The 14,151-nt window shown below is 34.3% G+C and overlaps 1 protein-coding gene and 1 long non-coding RNA gene across 2 annotated transcripts; both read left to right on the forward strand.

Moving 5' to 3' along the window:
• The first annotated feature begins 638 nt into the window (after nucleotides 1-638).
• Nucleotides 639-3,534, forward strand: LOC126602226 (uncharacterized). The gene is made up of 3 exons (XR_007616041.1): nucleotides 639-924; nucleotides 1,374-1,606; nucleotides 3,227-3,534. It is a non-coding gene; the product is annotated as an uncharacterized LOC126602226 (long non-coding RNA).
• A 6,835-nt stretch (nucleotides 3,535-10,369) lies between these two features.
• LOC126602328 (probable flavin-containing monooxygenase 1) lies at nucleotides 10,370-13,828 on the forward strand. Its single transcript, XM_050269163.1, has 5 exons — nucleotides 10,370-10,895; nucleotides 11,307-11,547; nucleotides 12,431-12,612; nucleotides 12,859-13,211; nucleotides 13,309-13,828. Exons 1-5 carry the CDS (start codon nucleotides 10,449-10,451, stop codon nucleotides 13,649-13,651), a joined length of 1,566 nt encoding a protein of 521 aa, XP_050125120.1. The 5' UTR covers nucleotides 10,370-10,448; the 3' UTR covers nucleotides 13,652-13,828.
• Nucleotides 13,829-14,151: the final 323 nt, after the last annotated feature.

Raw genomic sequence — 14,151 nt, forward strand, 5'->3', positions numbered from 1 at the left:
GTATTCATATAGGGTCAAAGAGTGTATCTGTAAAAAATCATCAAAATCGGAGTTAAAACTACCGTTAAATTGTGAATTTTCTTTTATAACCGTTGAATTTTTTTTTCTGTTTCTTGATCTCTGCATGTTTTTTTTTTTGCCATTTTTGGCGTATGGGATCTCAAATCATATACAAACAAGTTTGACGGTTGGATCGTTGAAATTATTTTCGTACAATGCGTTTCCCATCAAATTCAATGGTATATATATTTACTAAGTATGTTTTAATTTATTTATTTTGTAGTTATAACACTTAAGAGATTGAATGATATATATGTTAAAAAAATTAGTATGGGTTTTTGTTAGAAAAATATATTATTGTGGGGTTTATGTAAAAAAAAAAAAATTTGAACTTGAAAGGGGTAAGGTCACATTTTCAGTAAATTTTTTAATAATTTTCTAAAAATAAAAATAACTTGCACGATGCTTTAATGTAATCGTCGTGCAAAATCACTTTGCGCGACGTCAAATTGTATACCTATGTCGCGCCATTTGATAATTTTGGCGGTGAATAGTGAGAAATAGGTGAATAATGAAAATTTTTGGCGGTGAACCCGTTGACCTATTTCTTCCCTTTCACTCTTTCTTTCGCATAATCCTCTTTCCCTTTCGCATAATCCTCATATCTCCCTCTCGCTCTATCTTTCCCTCTCGCCCTTTCGCTCTATCTTTCCCGTCGCTCTATCTCCTCTTTCCATAATCCTCATCTACTCTTCCCGTAGTCCTCATCTCCTCTATCTCTCCTCTTCGCCTTGATCCCCAAATCTTGAACCCAGACCTGTCTTCCCTTTCTCTTTCCCGTATGCATCTCTCGTCCCTCTAGTTCTAAACAACGGGCAGCCACACGAATCTCGAAGCCGACGCGAATCAAGTCTCAAAATCAAGGTAAGGGTTTCTGATGCAAATGTTGGTTTGGTTACTGAATTTAGCTGATGCAAATGTTGGCCTGGTTACTGAATTTAGTTGGTCTGATGCAAAATTAAGGTTGAATTGATTTAATTAATTTATTGAATTTAGCTCACCTGATGCAAATGTTGGTCTGGTTACTGATTAATTTATGAATATCTCTGATTTTATGAGATGGGTTTTGTTTAGTCTCCAACATTCGAAGGCTTGACGTTCGAAGGCTTCAACATTCGAAGGCTTGACTGATTAATTTATGATTATGAGATGGGTTTTGTTTAGTCTCCAATATCTATCAATATCTCTGATTTTATGAGATGGGTTTTACTGATTAATTTATGCAAATGTTGGTTTGGTTGAAATAGTAATTGAGTCTCCAACATTCGAAGGCTTGACGTTCTTGTGTGATGTTTTTCTCCCTCTGTGTGCAGACGGTTCCTGCTTGTCAAAATCTCCAAGGCTTAACGATTCCTGCAAACGGTTCCGGCTTGACGTTCTTTGCTGCTCCGTATGAATTAGCTTGAGGGTGAGCCTATCACTGTCCCTCACCTACTTGTAAACAGCAGCTTCTCAGCAGCCTCACATTTTCAATGAAGACCCTAAAAGCCGAGTCGCCGACGCTCGAAACTTTCATCGAAATTTCTCGATTTCTCCTTTGAATTAGGTACGGACCCCCTCTCTCTACCTCTCTCTTGTGATCTGTTTATAGTATAATTAGGGTTTAGGGTTTTCAAATTTCCCTTTTTTCAATTCCTGGCCTTTCTGTTCGTCTTTGATTACGATCTGTTTGGTTTAACTTTTCTGCACTGATTTGATTATTTATATATTGGTGGTGCTACTTTTGTTTCAACTTTTCCCTTTTTTTATTTTTTTTTTAAACTTTTGGTCCAATGGTTTTTAATCGCGTAAATTTTGATGCTTTCTTGTTGTCGTCTCGTTGCCATGATTGATCCCTTGAAGTCTTGTTGATTGCATTTAGGCATCTTTCTCTAGCCTTTCTTTGGGAGCAATTCAAAATCTGTTTATTAGCACCTCATCAATAGTATATATGAAGAAGTTTGTGACTTGAAAATTAAAAAATTTTGGTAGAAATTTTGGGGTTTTGTTTTTAATTAGGTATGGGTAGGATTTTCAATTTGGGTAATTGTTCACCGCCCGTTTGGTGCCGTATGAAATGGCAGAAAATAGGTAGGAAAGCATGTAACTAATTTTTATCTTCATTTCATACAGGTTTTGCATTGCCTTGTTGTATTTTGGTTCTATCGGTGGAACACAGAATTTCACCTAAGGTTGAGCTTAACTGTTTTTCGTTTTTCTGTAAACAGAAGCATAAGACAGAGGATTTATTTTGTGGTTTGGGGGAGGGGGTCATAGCTTGTTATTTTGTATATAAGCGTAACTCAGCTAAGTTTATTATGAAAGTTGCTTGACAAGTGCTAAATTACTGATCGGGCATATGTCAAGTTTTGTTTAAACTGCTGAAATGGCATGCTGTTAAATGGAAGAATGAACAGAGAGTACTAGTGTATTTGGATATGTTTTCGGTGATTACTGCCTAGTTGGTTGTTAACATAATTTTGATATTCTTCTGCCTGGAATCAGGTGGAAGGTTGCGTTATATGTTTGTTAAAATCATTGTGTCTCCTGCTGTCATCTCCGGGATGACTAGAGCACATGTAGTGAGCAGTCTTGCAATTTACCTTGAGGTTCTGTAGTTCCTTACAAATAAACGTCTCTCTGTCAAGACATATATTGTGATTTTTTTTCTTCTTCCATCTGTTTGTTGATATAATCCGTTAGGTAGATCATGTTATGATGATTCCAATTTGATAAATAACGTTAAGTCGTAATGAATTCAATTCAACCATTGTATGATTTGCATTTGTTTAGAATTCATAGATGTAGGAGAAGATACATAGGAACTTAAAGAATCTAGAACAATGAAAAACTATGCATATATTGTGTATCTGTGTAGCTTTTGTTCTAATAGGCAGCTACATTCAGCAGGGATGAAGCAAGCGTTTCACTTGCCAATAGTGATTGTAACCATCTTTGTGACATAAGACATTTCTCTAAGAAGCATCTCGTCCCCTGTGAAAGTCAATTCCAGAGGAAGAACTGTTCTGATGTTGACGACTTCAATTAACACTTTTTAATTTTCTGTTAATGTTTGTTCAGTTTTCTTTGCTTTTTTCACACATGGTTTATTTGTTCAGTTTTCTTGCCTTTTTCTTCTAGTTTCAAATGCAAGAAAGGATTAGTTTCTAATGTTATATTTTTATAGTTCAAAAAAGTGTAGATGTCGCGGTTGATCACTCGTCGTAGGAGTGTGACCAATGCGCCTCCCGCATTATCACCATCTATTGCTCTGGCCGTGAGTGCTCCATTGATTGGGGAGCCTACACCCTTCACAGATACCATCACCTGATCTTGCTCCACCTCCGACCTCCCAGCCACTTCATCCAGCTGATACCTAGCAGTTTGATGTATCAAACCTAGAAGACTACTTATTGTAGTTTTTTCTTTTTTTGTTCGGACATTCTGTATGTACATTTTCATATAGTTTATAATTAAATACTTTTTATTGGTTTATTATTTATTTTTTAGAATTAAATTACAATATTTATTAAAAATTAAATCAAAACTTTTTTTGTCCTAAAAAAAAAAAAAAGTTTGCGTTGCGTGATGCACAATCCTATGTTGCGCAATTTTTTTGTCCCCAAAAAAAAAAAAGTTTGCGTGACGAATAAGTTGCATAGGTCGTGCAAAGTGTCTTTGCGTGACGCACAATCCTACGTCGCGCAAAGTGGGTTTGCGCGATGTATAATGGTGTGTCGCGCAAAGACACTTTGCGTGACGTAGGATTGTGCGTCGTGCAAATCCACTTTGCGCGACGTAGGATTGTGCGTCATGCAAAGACACTTTGCGCGACGTATGTAACTTCTTCGTCATGCAAACCCTGCTTTCAAAGGCTTGGCGCGTGACGAAGGTTCGTCGCGCAAATTTTTGCGCGACGTTTTTTTGACTTTGCGCGACGAATGACCTACGTCACGCAAAGTATTTTTTGTACTAGTGCTTGGACTTTGGCATCCCCTTTGGAATGCGTGGTGGGTACAATCTTATTGCATTGGGTACTTTTTTATATGGTGACTTCACAATTAGCTTTTCAATGGCAGACTTTGAAGTGAGTTCGTGTTTGTAGTAAAGATACAGAGGACTTGTTCAGTTACAGACTTTGAAGTTTATTTTTATTCAGACTTTATGGTTCATGAAGTCTTTCTTGCCTATAAACTATAAAAGAAATGGAATTTTAACTACATCGTTCTCCAATTATTTTGACTGTGATAATGAGTGATAAAGGTAATTTATAAATTAAATTTTTAATAAACAAAATTAAAAAATGATGGAATATGTGAATAGTAAGTGCTGATGTGTACAAAGAACCTGACCAAAAACATCAGTCAAAGAACTCTAATAATGTCCCGGTGGAGAATGCTTAGAGATTGACCAGAGTAGTTGTGCTTAATATACATATATGCCATAAAAATAAAAATAAAATGTCGGTTATGATAAGTCAAGTTAGTCAGCCGGAAAAGGAGCTTTGCTGCATGTTTCTATTGAGACAGATGCCAAATCATTCAAACAAGTCACTGATTAGTCATAACTGTAACCAATTAGATATGGTATTTGTGAAATTAGATTTAGAAACTAAGGGCACTAGTGTAGCTAGACTGGCTATATATATCATCTTTATTTGTTGTAATTATTTAATGTGAATGAAAAATCAGTTTCTATATAGATCAAGCCAACGGCGATGGCTCTGTTTGACCTCCATTTATATAAAAAAGAGTGATATTGATTCCAATGTTAATTATGTTCTACTACGTACTAACTCTAACTCACCAGCAAGTCATCAAGAATTAATGTTCAATTCTTCTGATTCCTCTTGTGGCAAACAAGACTTTTGGATCAATTCTGGAATTAACGTGGTATTGCATGCATATTCCACACAGACATAGTGCTCGAAAGGTCAAAGCGTAAATCAGTGCATGTTACTGTTAGGGCTTATCAGTGATGATGCAGAGTACGTACTGCTGCAGACTCCTTCCTTCCACAGTTGTGTGAATCTGACCATTTCATGTCCTTTTCATCTAAAGTTGCAAAGTGACATTTTGTCAAATTCTTTTGGAAAAGCACTAGGTTTTTTTTTTTTTTTTTGGCGAAGGGCAATGGCTATTTTGAATTACACATTATTTTGGAGTATGCTCCCCTGACTCTAAATAATTAGTCACGATGCGCTCATCTGTATACCAACATGAGTTTGAGGAGTGCAAAACGAAAGTTTAAGTAACATTTTGTCCAATTCTTAAGGAAATCATAAACTATTTTAAATTATATTTTAGAGACTCAAATAAGTCATCATGCTCTCACATGTTAGACCAACATAAAGTAATGCTAAGATCATCTCTAACCAATGGGATAAAGTTTAAAATATAAACTTTAAAACCCCCCAAATCATCTCCAACCATTAGGCTAAAATACGCTATGGGGAGAAAATATATCTTTAGGTTAGATTCCCCCATGATTTAAGTTTGGCTTAAATTATTCTAAACTCACCACACTGTCATATTTCAAGCTTGTTTTTGTTTTTTTGTTTTTTGTTTACTTATAATCTAACGGCTGTGATCAAATAACATCAAATCTAACGGTAAAAAAAAATTTTGACAACCCAAAATTAAATCTAACGTCTAAAATAATGTAAGAAAATTATTTAAATAAAATTTCACTTAAAACTTTATAAATAACTATGTATTTATGTGATTTTTAATTAAGATTAAAATGTTCATAAAATAATTAGGATAATCTACATAAATTTTATTTTAAAAAAAGTTACCCAAAAAAAAGGCTAAAATCATTATTTAATAATCTCATGCTAAAATTTTAAGCCATAAAGATTAGGAAAAAACAGTTTCTGAGTTATAGCTTAAAATTTTTTGACTTAAATTTTTAAACTTTATCCTCAAGGTTGGAGATGATCTAAGGAGGCTAAAATTTTAAACTAAATTAACTAAATTAATGATATGGTAGTGATGATTTGATTATTAATTAAGTGTTGATAACATGCTTATTTTTTATTGGTGACACATTTGGTTTGCAAATTTAACCAAATATGTAGACCAAATTTTATGAACCAAATGACATGGGAAGTTGATAAGTATTGATTAACGTGTTTATTTTTTATTAGTGATACATCACAAATTTTTATACATCACAATTTTATGAACCAAAAATGCAGAATAATTTTTTTAAGTACCAATCATAATTTCTCTAGGTACAATTATATATGTATCATATATTGTAGAGCTAGCACATCAATATATAACTAGAGTTTGAAATAGATAATTAGATATATATTGACAGTGTAGTCGATATCATGTTATTTTGCGCGGAAATTATATTGAAAGAGATGGATGCATGGATAGCGACGGGAGAAAGGCAGGTGGTACTATAAACACGTGAGCTGTAGTCTATGGATATCAAAGAAGAAAATTAAGAGAGAAAAGCAAAAGGAGACAGGGGCAGGTGGTACTATTGTCTGGTCTGTATGCACTCCACAGGTTCCAAGTCCAGTCCAGGGCAGCTGGGAATAGCAAGATCGAGATATCAGATATGGCCAAAGTGCCGCAGTCCTTGTGGAAATTAAGATGGATATCTGAGTGAATTTGAAATTGGAATAATATATAATTAGATAGATGCATGGCTAGCTCTCGATAAAGAATGCATTTGAAAAGTCCGGTCAGAACATATTTATTTTCTTTTTCTGGCTTCCTAAATGTGCATTTAGTGTGAAATTCCCCTTCTGATTTCTGACCACCACCTTCATTAGCCAAATGGTTCCTTCCTGATATGACTACTTGGAGTAATATTTCAATATGATTATAATACGGTTGGTATACGACGTGTTTTAATATAAGTGGTGAAAACATTTATTTTTTAAGTTATTAATTTTTTAACGTACACATATCCCATCATTTATATAGTGATGCGTGGTATACCACCACGTGTTCCAGTCACACCGAAAAATCTCTCGGCTACTTGACTGCTAATAGGCAACTAAAGCAAACCCTACCAGGCTAATAGGTAAGAAAACCAAATTTTTATTCTACAACACTCTAGACTTGTCCAACAAGAACACCCATAAGATAACAAAATACCCTAACAAAATAATAAACCAAACAACTAACTAATTAAATTCCCATAACATTCCACTTAATTTTTTTTCTTGCACTTTTATGAGTCAGTCCAATTTTTGTCTCCTTTTGTAGTTTTTAGTGTAAAAATGTGGTTTTTCGTTAAAGTGAACAGTACCGGGTGCTTTTCGTTAAAATTCCATTTATATAAATGTCGATTTCCCTTTTTCCCAAAATCCATTTTTGAATAGTTTAAGCCAAAGGTTTGGGTTGCAAGTAAATGCCTAATTTGTCTTCTTTAAGCCTTATTGAGTTCGGCCCCAAACAAGTATTGGTGAACCGATTACGTTCGTTCGAAATTTTATGATTAGATTATAATGTTTGGAATTAGCCAAACCGCAACGTGCAAATTATTTGCGATTTAGATACAAATTCGAAACAACACAAATCGCGCTCAGCCACCAGTCGAGACCAATAACATATACCTAATAAGAATATGGTGGTAATTTTACTTACTTAAAATATCAAAATAAAAACAAAGGTCTTCCACATTTTTCTCCTCTTTTTTCCACATTTTTCTTTCATATGCATAGTACCTGATAATATATATAATTCATCCAAGAACTTGCATGGCAAGTCTTACTGTGGACTTCTGTTAAAGAGACCATATGAATCGTGTATCTGCATGAAATCAATTAAAATATCTATAATGTCGTCCCAGTATAAACCAGTTGAGTCATGGCTAAGAAATTAACACTTAAATATCGAGTCAAAGGTAGCTTTGAAACTGCTATGCAATTTCATTAAACTGTTTGAAGTTGGAACAGAAATTGTCAACCAAATACTCCAGGTGTGTATCTGACTAGTTGGTTTAAGAGTCACAAAAGATTCATGCGTTTGGATTACTATATTTTAATACATTTCCAGTTTGCTTGTCGCTTAACTTTAGCGTGATAAAGAAGGGGAAGACATAGACCCCCACTTAATTTCGATTAGTTTCCACTTCGCTTTTGGCTTAACTTCGCCAAATATACAGAAAATACATTCTTTCCGTACGAAATATTGAAAAAATCACCCCAATTAAGCCGATCTTAGTTGTTGGTTAAAAGATTAGTTTGATCGTTTTCAAGAAAGACGTGTTGTCGTTAATTTATTTTCTAATTCTGTATATTCTTTATGGTAGATTTCAGTCATGTTACCTCATTTCCTATTAGTTTCTTGTTCAATTCTTGGATGTTTCCTTCTGCACCTATTGCATTGGACTTTCTATATTGAAGTAAGAGGGCCAAACCGTCTAGTATTTTTTTTAACCTACCTTAAATACGACCACATGACGTTATTATTCAACTCAAGTTTATAACACTTTAAGTTTTTTGTACTACTATACTTTAGAAATGTGACATATCAACCTTGTCATCCACTCATATCATAACACATAAAATAGTATAACATGTGAAACTATCCAAACCATCAATCAACGACTTTTACATTTTCACTAAGTAAAAAGTATAGATAATTTACATTCTTCTTTTTACAATTAAGATAATATCTATATGCATTGAACCTAAAATTTACTTATCAACCCATACCCCACGGCTGGAATTCTCTCTTAAAATAACAAGTTTAAAATAGTTAATCTAATACAATTAGACTTTTATTAACATATACCTAAACTAACTAGTGAAAGCAAGTGTATGATCTTGAGATTATCTAGCTAGTTTAGCTCCATGCATATAAAATTCTATCTGTTTGTTTAATTTATGTGCCCGTATATGCATGGATGCCTACTCCATAACACAAATATCCAAATTAAGCTGCATTCAATTGTTTGGTGGATCTTACTCAAAAGTTACACGGACATCATTATTAAATTGTTTGGCATGGATCATTACCTCAAATTGTTTCGTGGATTATGTTGCATCAAATTGTTTGGTGGATCATTAGTACTTAAATTGTTTGAGATGTACTCTAGGGATTAATTTTATCCTGCAAGTACTACTTAATCAAAGGGATTTAATGTAGGTTATAAATAATACATGCATGAACATATGTATAAATATGACTAAAATCGTACTTTTTATATATACGACATGCATGTCAATTAAAGATTTTATTCAAGCTCTGTATCATCACATATGTCTCCTAAAATTTAGTTGTAAACATGATCAACATATATAAAAATAAGGTGATCTTCTTAGTGTTTTTCAATAATATACGTAAGATTTAGTTGAGACTAGCCTCCCCACACGCCTACATGTTTGGCAATTTACTTTATTTTTTATTTTTTATATTTTATGTATAGATTTAAAAAACTGAATTTACATGTATTTAAACAAATAAAAATAGTTATATCAGTAATATACTCCCTCTTGTACGTGAGATAGTTTTATTTTGTATTTTTTTTTACAGTTTTTTCCCTTTTTAATTAAATTACATTCTTTAAAAATTAAAAGGGGGGCTTTTAGACATTTTGAAAGTTTCACATTTTTTGCCTTCAACTTTGCCACACGCCTACGCGTGTGACAATTGAATTTTTTTTATTGTTTGAGTTTAGTTATTTTAGATTTAAAAAAAAAAAAATTGTAACTAGAGAATGGCAATTTGGGTATTATGAAAGCTTCACCATTTTTCCTTCTCCCTATATATATATATATAGATAAATGATTCTTATTATACATTGAAAACAATCGCATCATCACGCCAAGAATTTTTTGTGTACCTGAAACACTTATCACATCATGTATCTTTCTGTGTTATGACATGGGTGATAAGTTTGATCTGTCTCACTTGTAAAGTTTGTAATTAATTAAAAAATAATACATGTGCTACAATTTACGTGTGACTATAATATCACGTGACGATGTTCCATCTCACACGACTTCATACAATCACTATTTTTTAATGTCAATTTGCATGAAATAATTAGGATATTATAAGTGTTTGAATGCTCAAAGGTATTCAACAGAACTACATAATTTGATCAACAAATGTAAACGAACCATGAAGAGGAAGGTTCCCGTCCATGACTTACCAATTTCGCGTAACATTTACTAGCTAGAGAAATGACTGTGAACCACGATCGAAATTTGACCCTAGCAAAGCCTTTTAGACTTGAAATTCAATTTCACGTGCTTCCATCATATATGACGACCCTCTCATGCAGCCCTGGACCTCCACTATAAATACGATCTGCTCTCACATTGTTTTAGCAACCAAGCAAATCGATAGTATACAAATATACCACCCTCATTCTAAAACCATCTCTTTTTCCAATCGGCTCTCCTAACCCTAAATTAGCTGTCGCTAAAAAAATTTATGGCTCCAATAGTCTCAAAACTTGGCATCATTGGTGCCGGTGTAAGTGGCATAGCAGCAGCTAAACAACTAGCCCCTTACAACCCTATTATTCTCGAGGCCTCTGACTCCATTGGAGGGGTTTGGAGGCATTGTTCTTACAGTTCCACAAAACTTCAGTCCCATCGATGTGACTATGAGTTCTCTGACTTCCCTTGGCCTGACAGGGACAACACTGAATATCCTTCTCACCTTGAGATATTGGCCTACTTGAACTCTTATGCTGAGCACTTTGATGTGCTTAAGTTTGTCAGGTTCAATTCCAAGGTGGTCGAGGTCCGGTTCATTGGTGACCGAGAAAACATTGAATTTGGTGTCAAACCTGTGGAGTATCGGAGTCTCTCGCCAGCTGGCGGTCAGCCTGTTTGGGAAGTTGCTGTCCAGACTAATGATTCAGAGACCATTCAGGTTAGTCAATTATTTCATATCCGAATGGTATTTTAGGACAGTTTCATGCATGCCTAGGGTTCGCACATCACTTCTTACAATATGTTTGTGGAAATGGAACTCTCGGATTAATTACCAGAGTCTTATAGGAATATATAGATGCAAATATGTTACAAATATTACTTTTAATGATTTGTAATCAAATTAATGTTAATCAATAAAATTATTTGAACATGCAAATTACCACAATTACGAACACTATCCGATAGAGGTGGACCATACCACTGTATTAGATAGTGTACCAGCAAGTAAGATGCAGTGAGATGATACCTATTTCCTGCAATTCAAATGATCGATCCATACGAGTTATTATCTTGGATATGTTAAAATTAAGTTCTGATTTTTAATTTTTTTTTGTTTGAATTAATTCAGTGGTACGCCTTCGAGTTCATTGTGGTTTGCATAGGGAAATATGGTGATACACCCAAAATTCCAGAGTTTCCACACAACAAAGGCCCTGAAGTATTTCAAGGCCAAGCTCTTCATGCTCTTGATTACTGCAAACTGGACAAGGACGCTGCTTCTCAATTACTAAAGGATAAGAAAGTCGTTGTAGTTGGCTACAAAAAATCAGCTATTGATTTAGCTGTCGAGTGTGCGGAGGCAAACCAAGGTAAAAGTTTGGTCCTCAAATTTCTTACATATATGGTGAAATCTTAGGGTAAAAATAGGTCTACATTTCCACGTTGCGGGGTTGTAATTTGCCTGGTTACACACAGCAGAAAGAAATTCAAGAATTGAAAAATATGAATTGCATGGTCAGGGAATCAAAAGAGCTGACCAATATATATATGATGCGTTTTGACTTCTTTTTTTTTTTACTAATGCTTTTTGACTTCTTTGACTGCACATGTTTTTCAACAAATCACATGAATTGAATTACGTACAAACCATTAGATTTGACACTATAAATGTTTATTAAATGTTAATTACGTACAAACCCTTAGATTCATAAATATTAATTATTAATCAATTATTTACTAATCATCAACGGCCATGCATTCTTCACGTCACTCACAAATTATCCGTGTATAAGAGATTTGAAATTTCGCAATACATGAAGAGGCCGTGTGAATATGTAATAAAAATAGTTTCATAGAAAAAAAAAGCAAAAAAGAACCTTGCAAAGACTTGGAAGGAGTTTTTTCAACGATTCTAAATCACATGAATTACCTACACACCATAAGATTTGACTTCATAAATGTTAATTATTAATCAATTATTTGCTAATCAACAGTCATGCATTCTTCAGGTTACTCAATTATATTATCTACGTATAAGAGGTTTAAAATTTCACGATACATGAAGGGACCATGTGAATATGTGAAAAAGTTCCATTAAGAAAGTAAAAGAACCTTGCAAAGACTTAAAAGGCGTTGTCACTTTCTCCGTTACCAATTGTTTATGGAATTAAGACCTCGATTTCTTACCTTTTATGAGTCTTGATTATATTGACCTGAATTACTTATGTTATTCCTTTTATGGATGTATTGCAGGACCAGAAGGCAAACCATGCACGATGGTAGTAAGGACTTTACATTGGACTGTTCCCCATTACTGGATTTGGGGTTTGCCGTTTTTCTTGTTCTACTCTACAAGGTCTTCACAGTTTCTCCATCAAAGACCTAACCAAACCTTCCTCAGAACCCTCCTTTGCTCTCTAATTATGTCTCCAATGGTAAGTTAAAAATAATAATTAATCAGTTCATATCAAGAAAAGAAATTATTAAACTAATACATGAGAAGTGACTTATGCACACTTTCTTCTCCCCATACACACTTCCGGCCTTTGGATTGAGTAAATCCAATGAGAATCACGAGACAAGACTTAAAAGGGTGTGTAGAAGAAGAAGAAAAAATGTGCGGGAATCATTTCCTTAATATATAAGAGATGAATGCTTAAAGGTTTGGTTGTTATTTACAGAGGCATGCAGTTTCAAAATTTATTGAATCATATTTGCTGTGGAAGATGCCTTTGGAGAAGTATGGACTAAAGCCAGATCATTCATTTGAGGAGGACTATGCATCCTGCCAGATGGCTATCATGCCGGAAAATTTCTTCTCCGAGGCGGATAAGGGAAAAATTGTGTTCAAAAGATCAACATCAAAATGGTGGTTTTCTGCTGATGGAATTGAATTTGATGACAACACTAAGATAAAAGCTGATGTTGTGGTCCTTGCAACTGGTTATGATGGTAAGAAAAAACTCAAATCCATCTTACCGGACCCTTTTCGCAGCTTGTTGGAGTATCCTTCTGGTATCATACCCTTATACAGGTAAACATAGTTTTCGGATTGGGATTTTATAAATTTATAAGTCTTAAAAATGTTAAAATTGGAGGGTAAAATTTTTGAATGCATGTTTCTTCTGCAGGGGAACAATTCATCCTTTGATCCCAAACATGGCTTTCGTGGGTTATCTCGAGAGTGTTTCAAATCTTCACTCTTCTGAATTGCGCAGCATATGGCTGGCCAGGCTGCTGGATAATAAATTTAAGCTTCCAAGTGTGCAGAAAATGCTTGAGCAAACAAGTAAGGAAGTGGAAATCTCAAAGAAAACAACCAGGTTCTACAGGAGGCATTGCATTTCTACTTTTAGCATCAACCACAGCGACGAAATTTGCGAGGAGATGGGATGGACATCTTGGAGGAAGAATACTTGGTTGGCAGAAGCATTTAGCCCATATGGAAGTCAAGACTATCTGAAGAAACATTGAACCTCCAGTTCGCGATAACCTATTAAGTTTATAATCGAGAGTTACATAAGTACTAAGAATAAAGAAACCCTAGCTCCTTACTGAAAAAAGTAATGAATTATTGGGCCATGTATAATCAATTGTAAGACATATTCTGAAATCACAACAACAAGACATTGGGATCACGAATAAATCAAATCAATATAAAATAGAGATTGACTAATTATATTAAACTTATCTGTAGAATACGGAAGATATGGTTATGAAGATGAAGTCATTGATCCTTGCAAACAAAGTGAATAAAGTAGAACTAGTTTTCTACTTCCAGTACCTCTCAATGAATTCTACTATCGAAATAGGCTTGTAGTTTTCGTGAGTTTCAGTTGGTATGGAAGCATGGACTATTCTTAGGTTATATAGCTAGGGTTTCAACCAATTCCTCCCTATTATCGGAAAGGATATCAACCCAAACTATATCTAATCAATTAGAGTCCCATCATGACTCTTATTCCTCATGTTTA

Source organism: Malus sylvestris, chromosome 15 (assembly GCF_916048215.2).
Source record: "Malus sylvestris chromosome 15, drMalSylv7.2, whole genome shotgun sequence".
NCBI lineage: Eukaryota > Viridiplantae > Streptophyta > Magnoliopsida > Rosales > Rosaceae > Malus > Malus sylvestris.

Coding starts and splice junctions, on each gene's coding strand:
- LOC126602328 (XM_050269163.1), top strand. CDS start 10,449: ATGGCTCCAATAGTCTCAAAACTTGGCATCATTGGTGCCGGTGTAAGT. Junction 10,896..11,306: donor ATGATTCAGAGACCATTCAG/GTTAGTCAATTA, acceptor GAATTAATTCAG/TGGTACGCCTTCGAGTTCAT. Junction 11,548..12,430: donor GTGTGCGGAGGCAAACCAAG/GTAAAAGTTTGG, acceptor GATGTATTGCAG/GACCAGAAGGCAAACCATGC.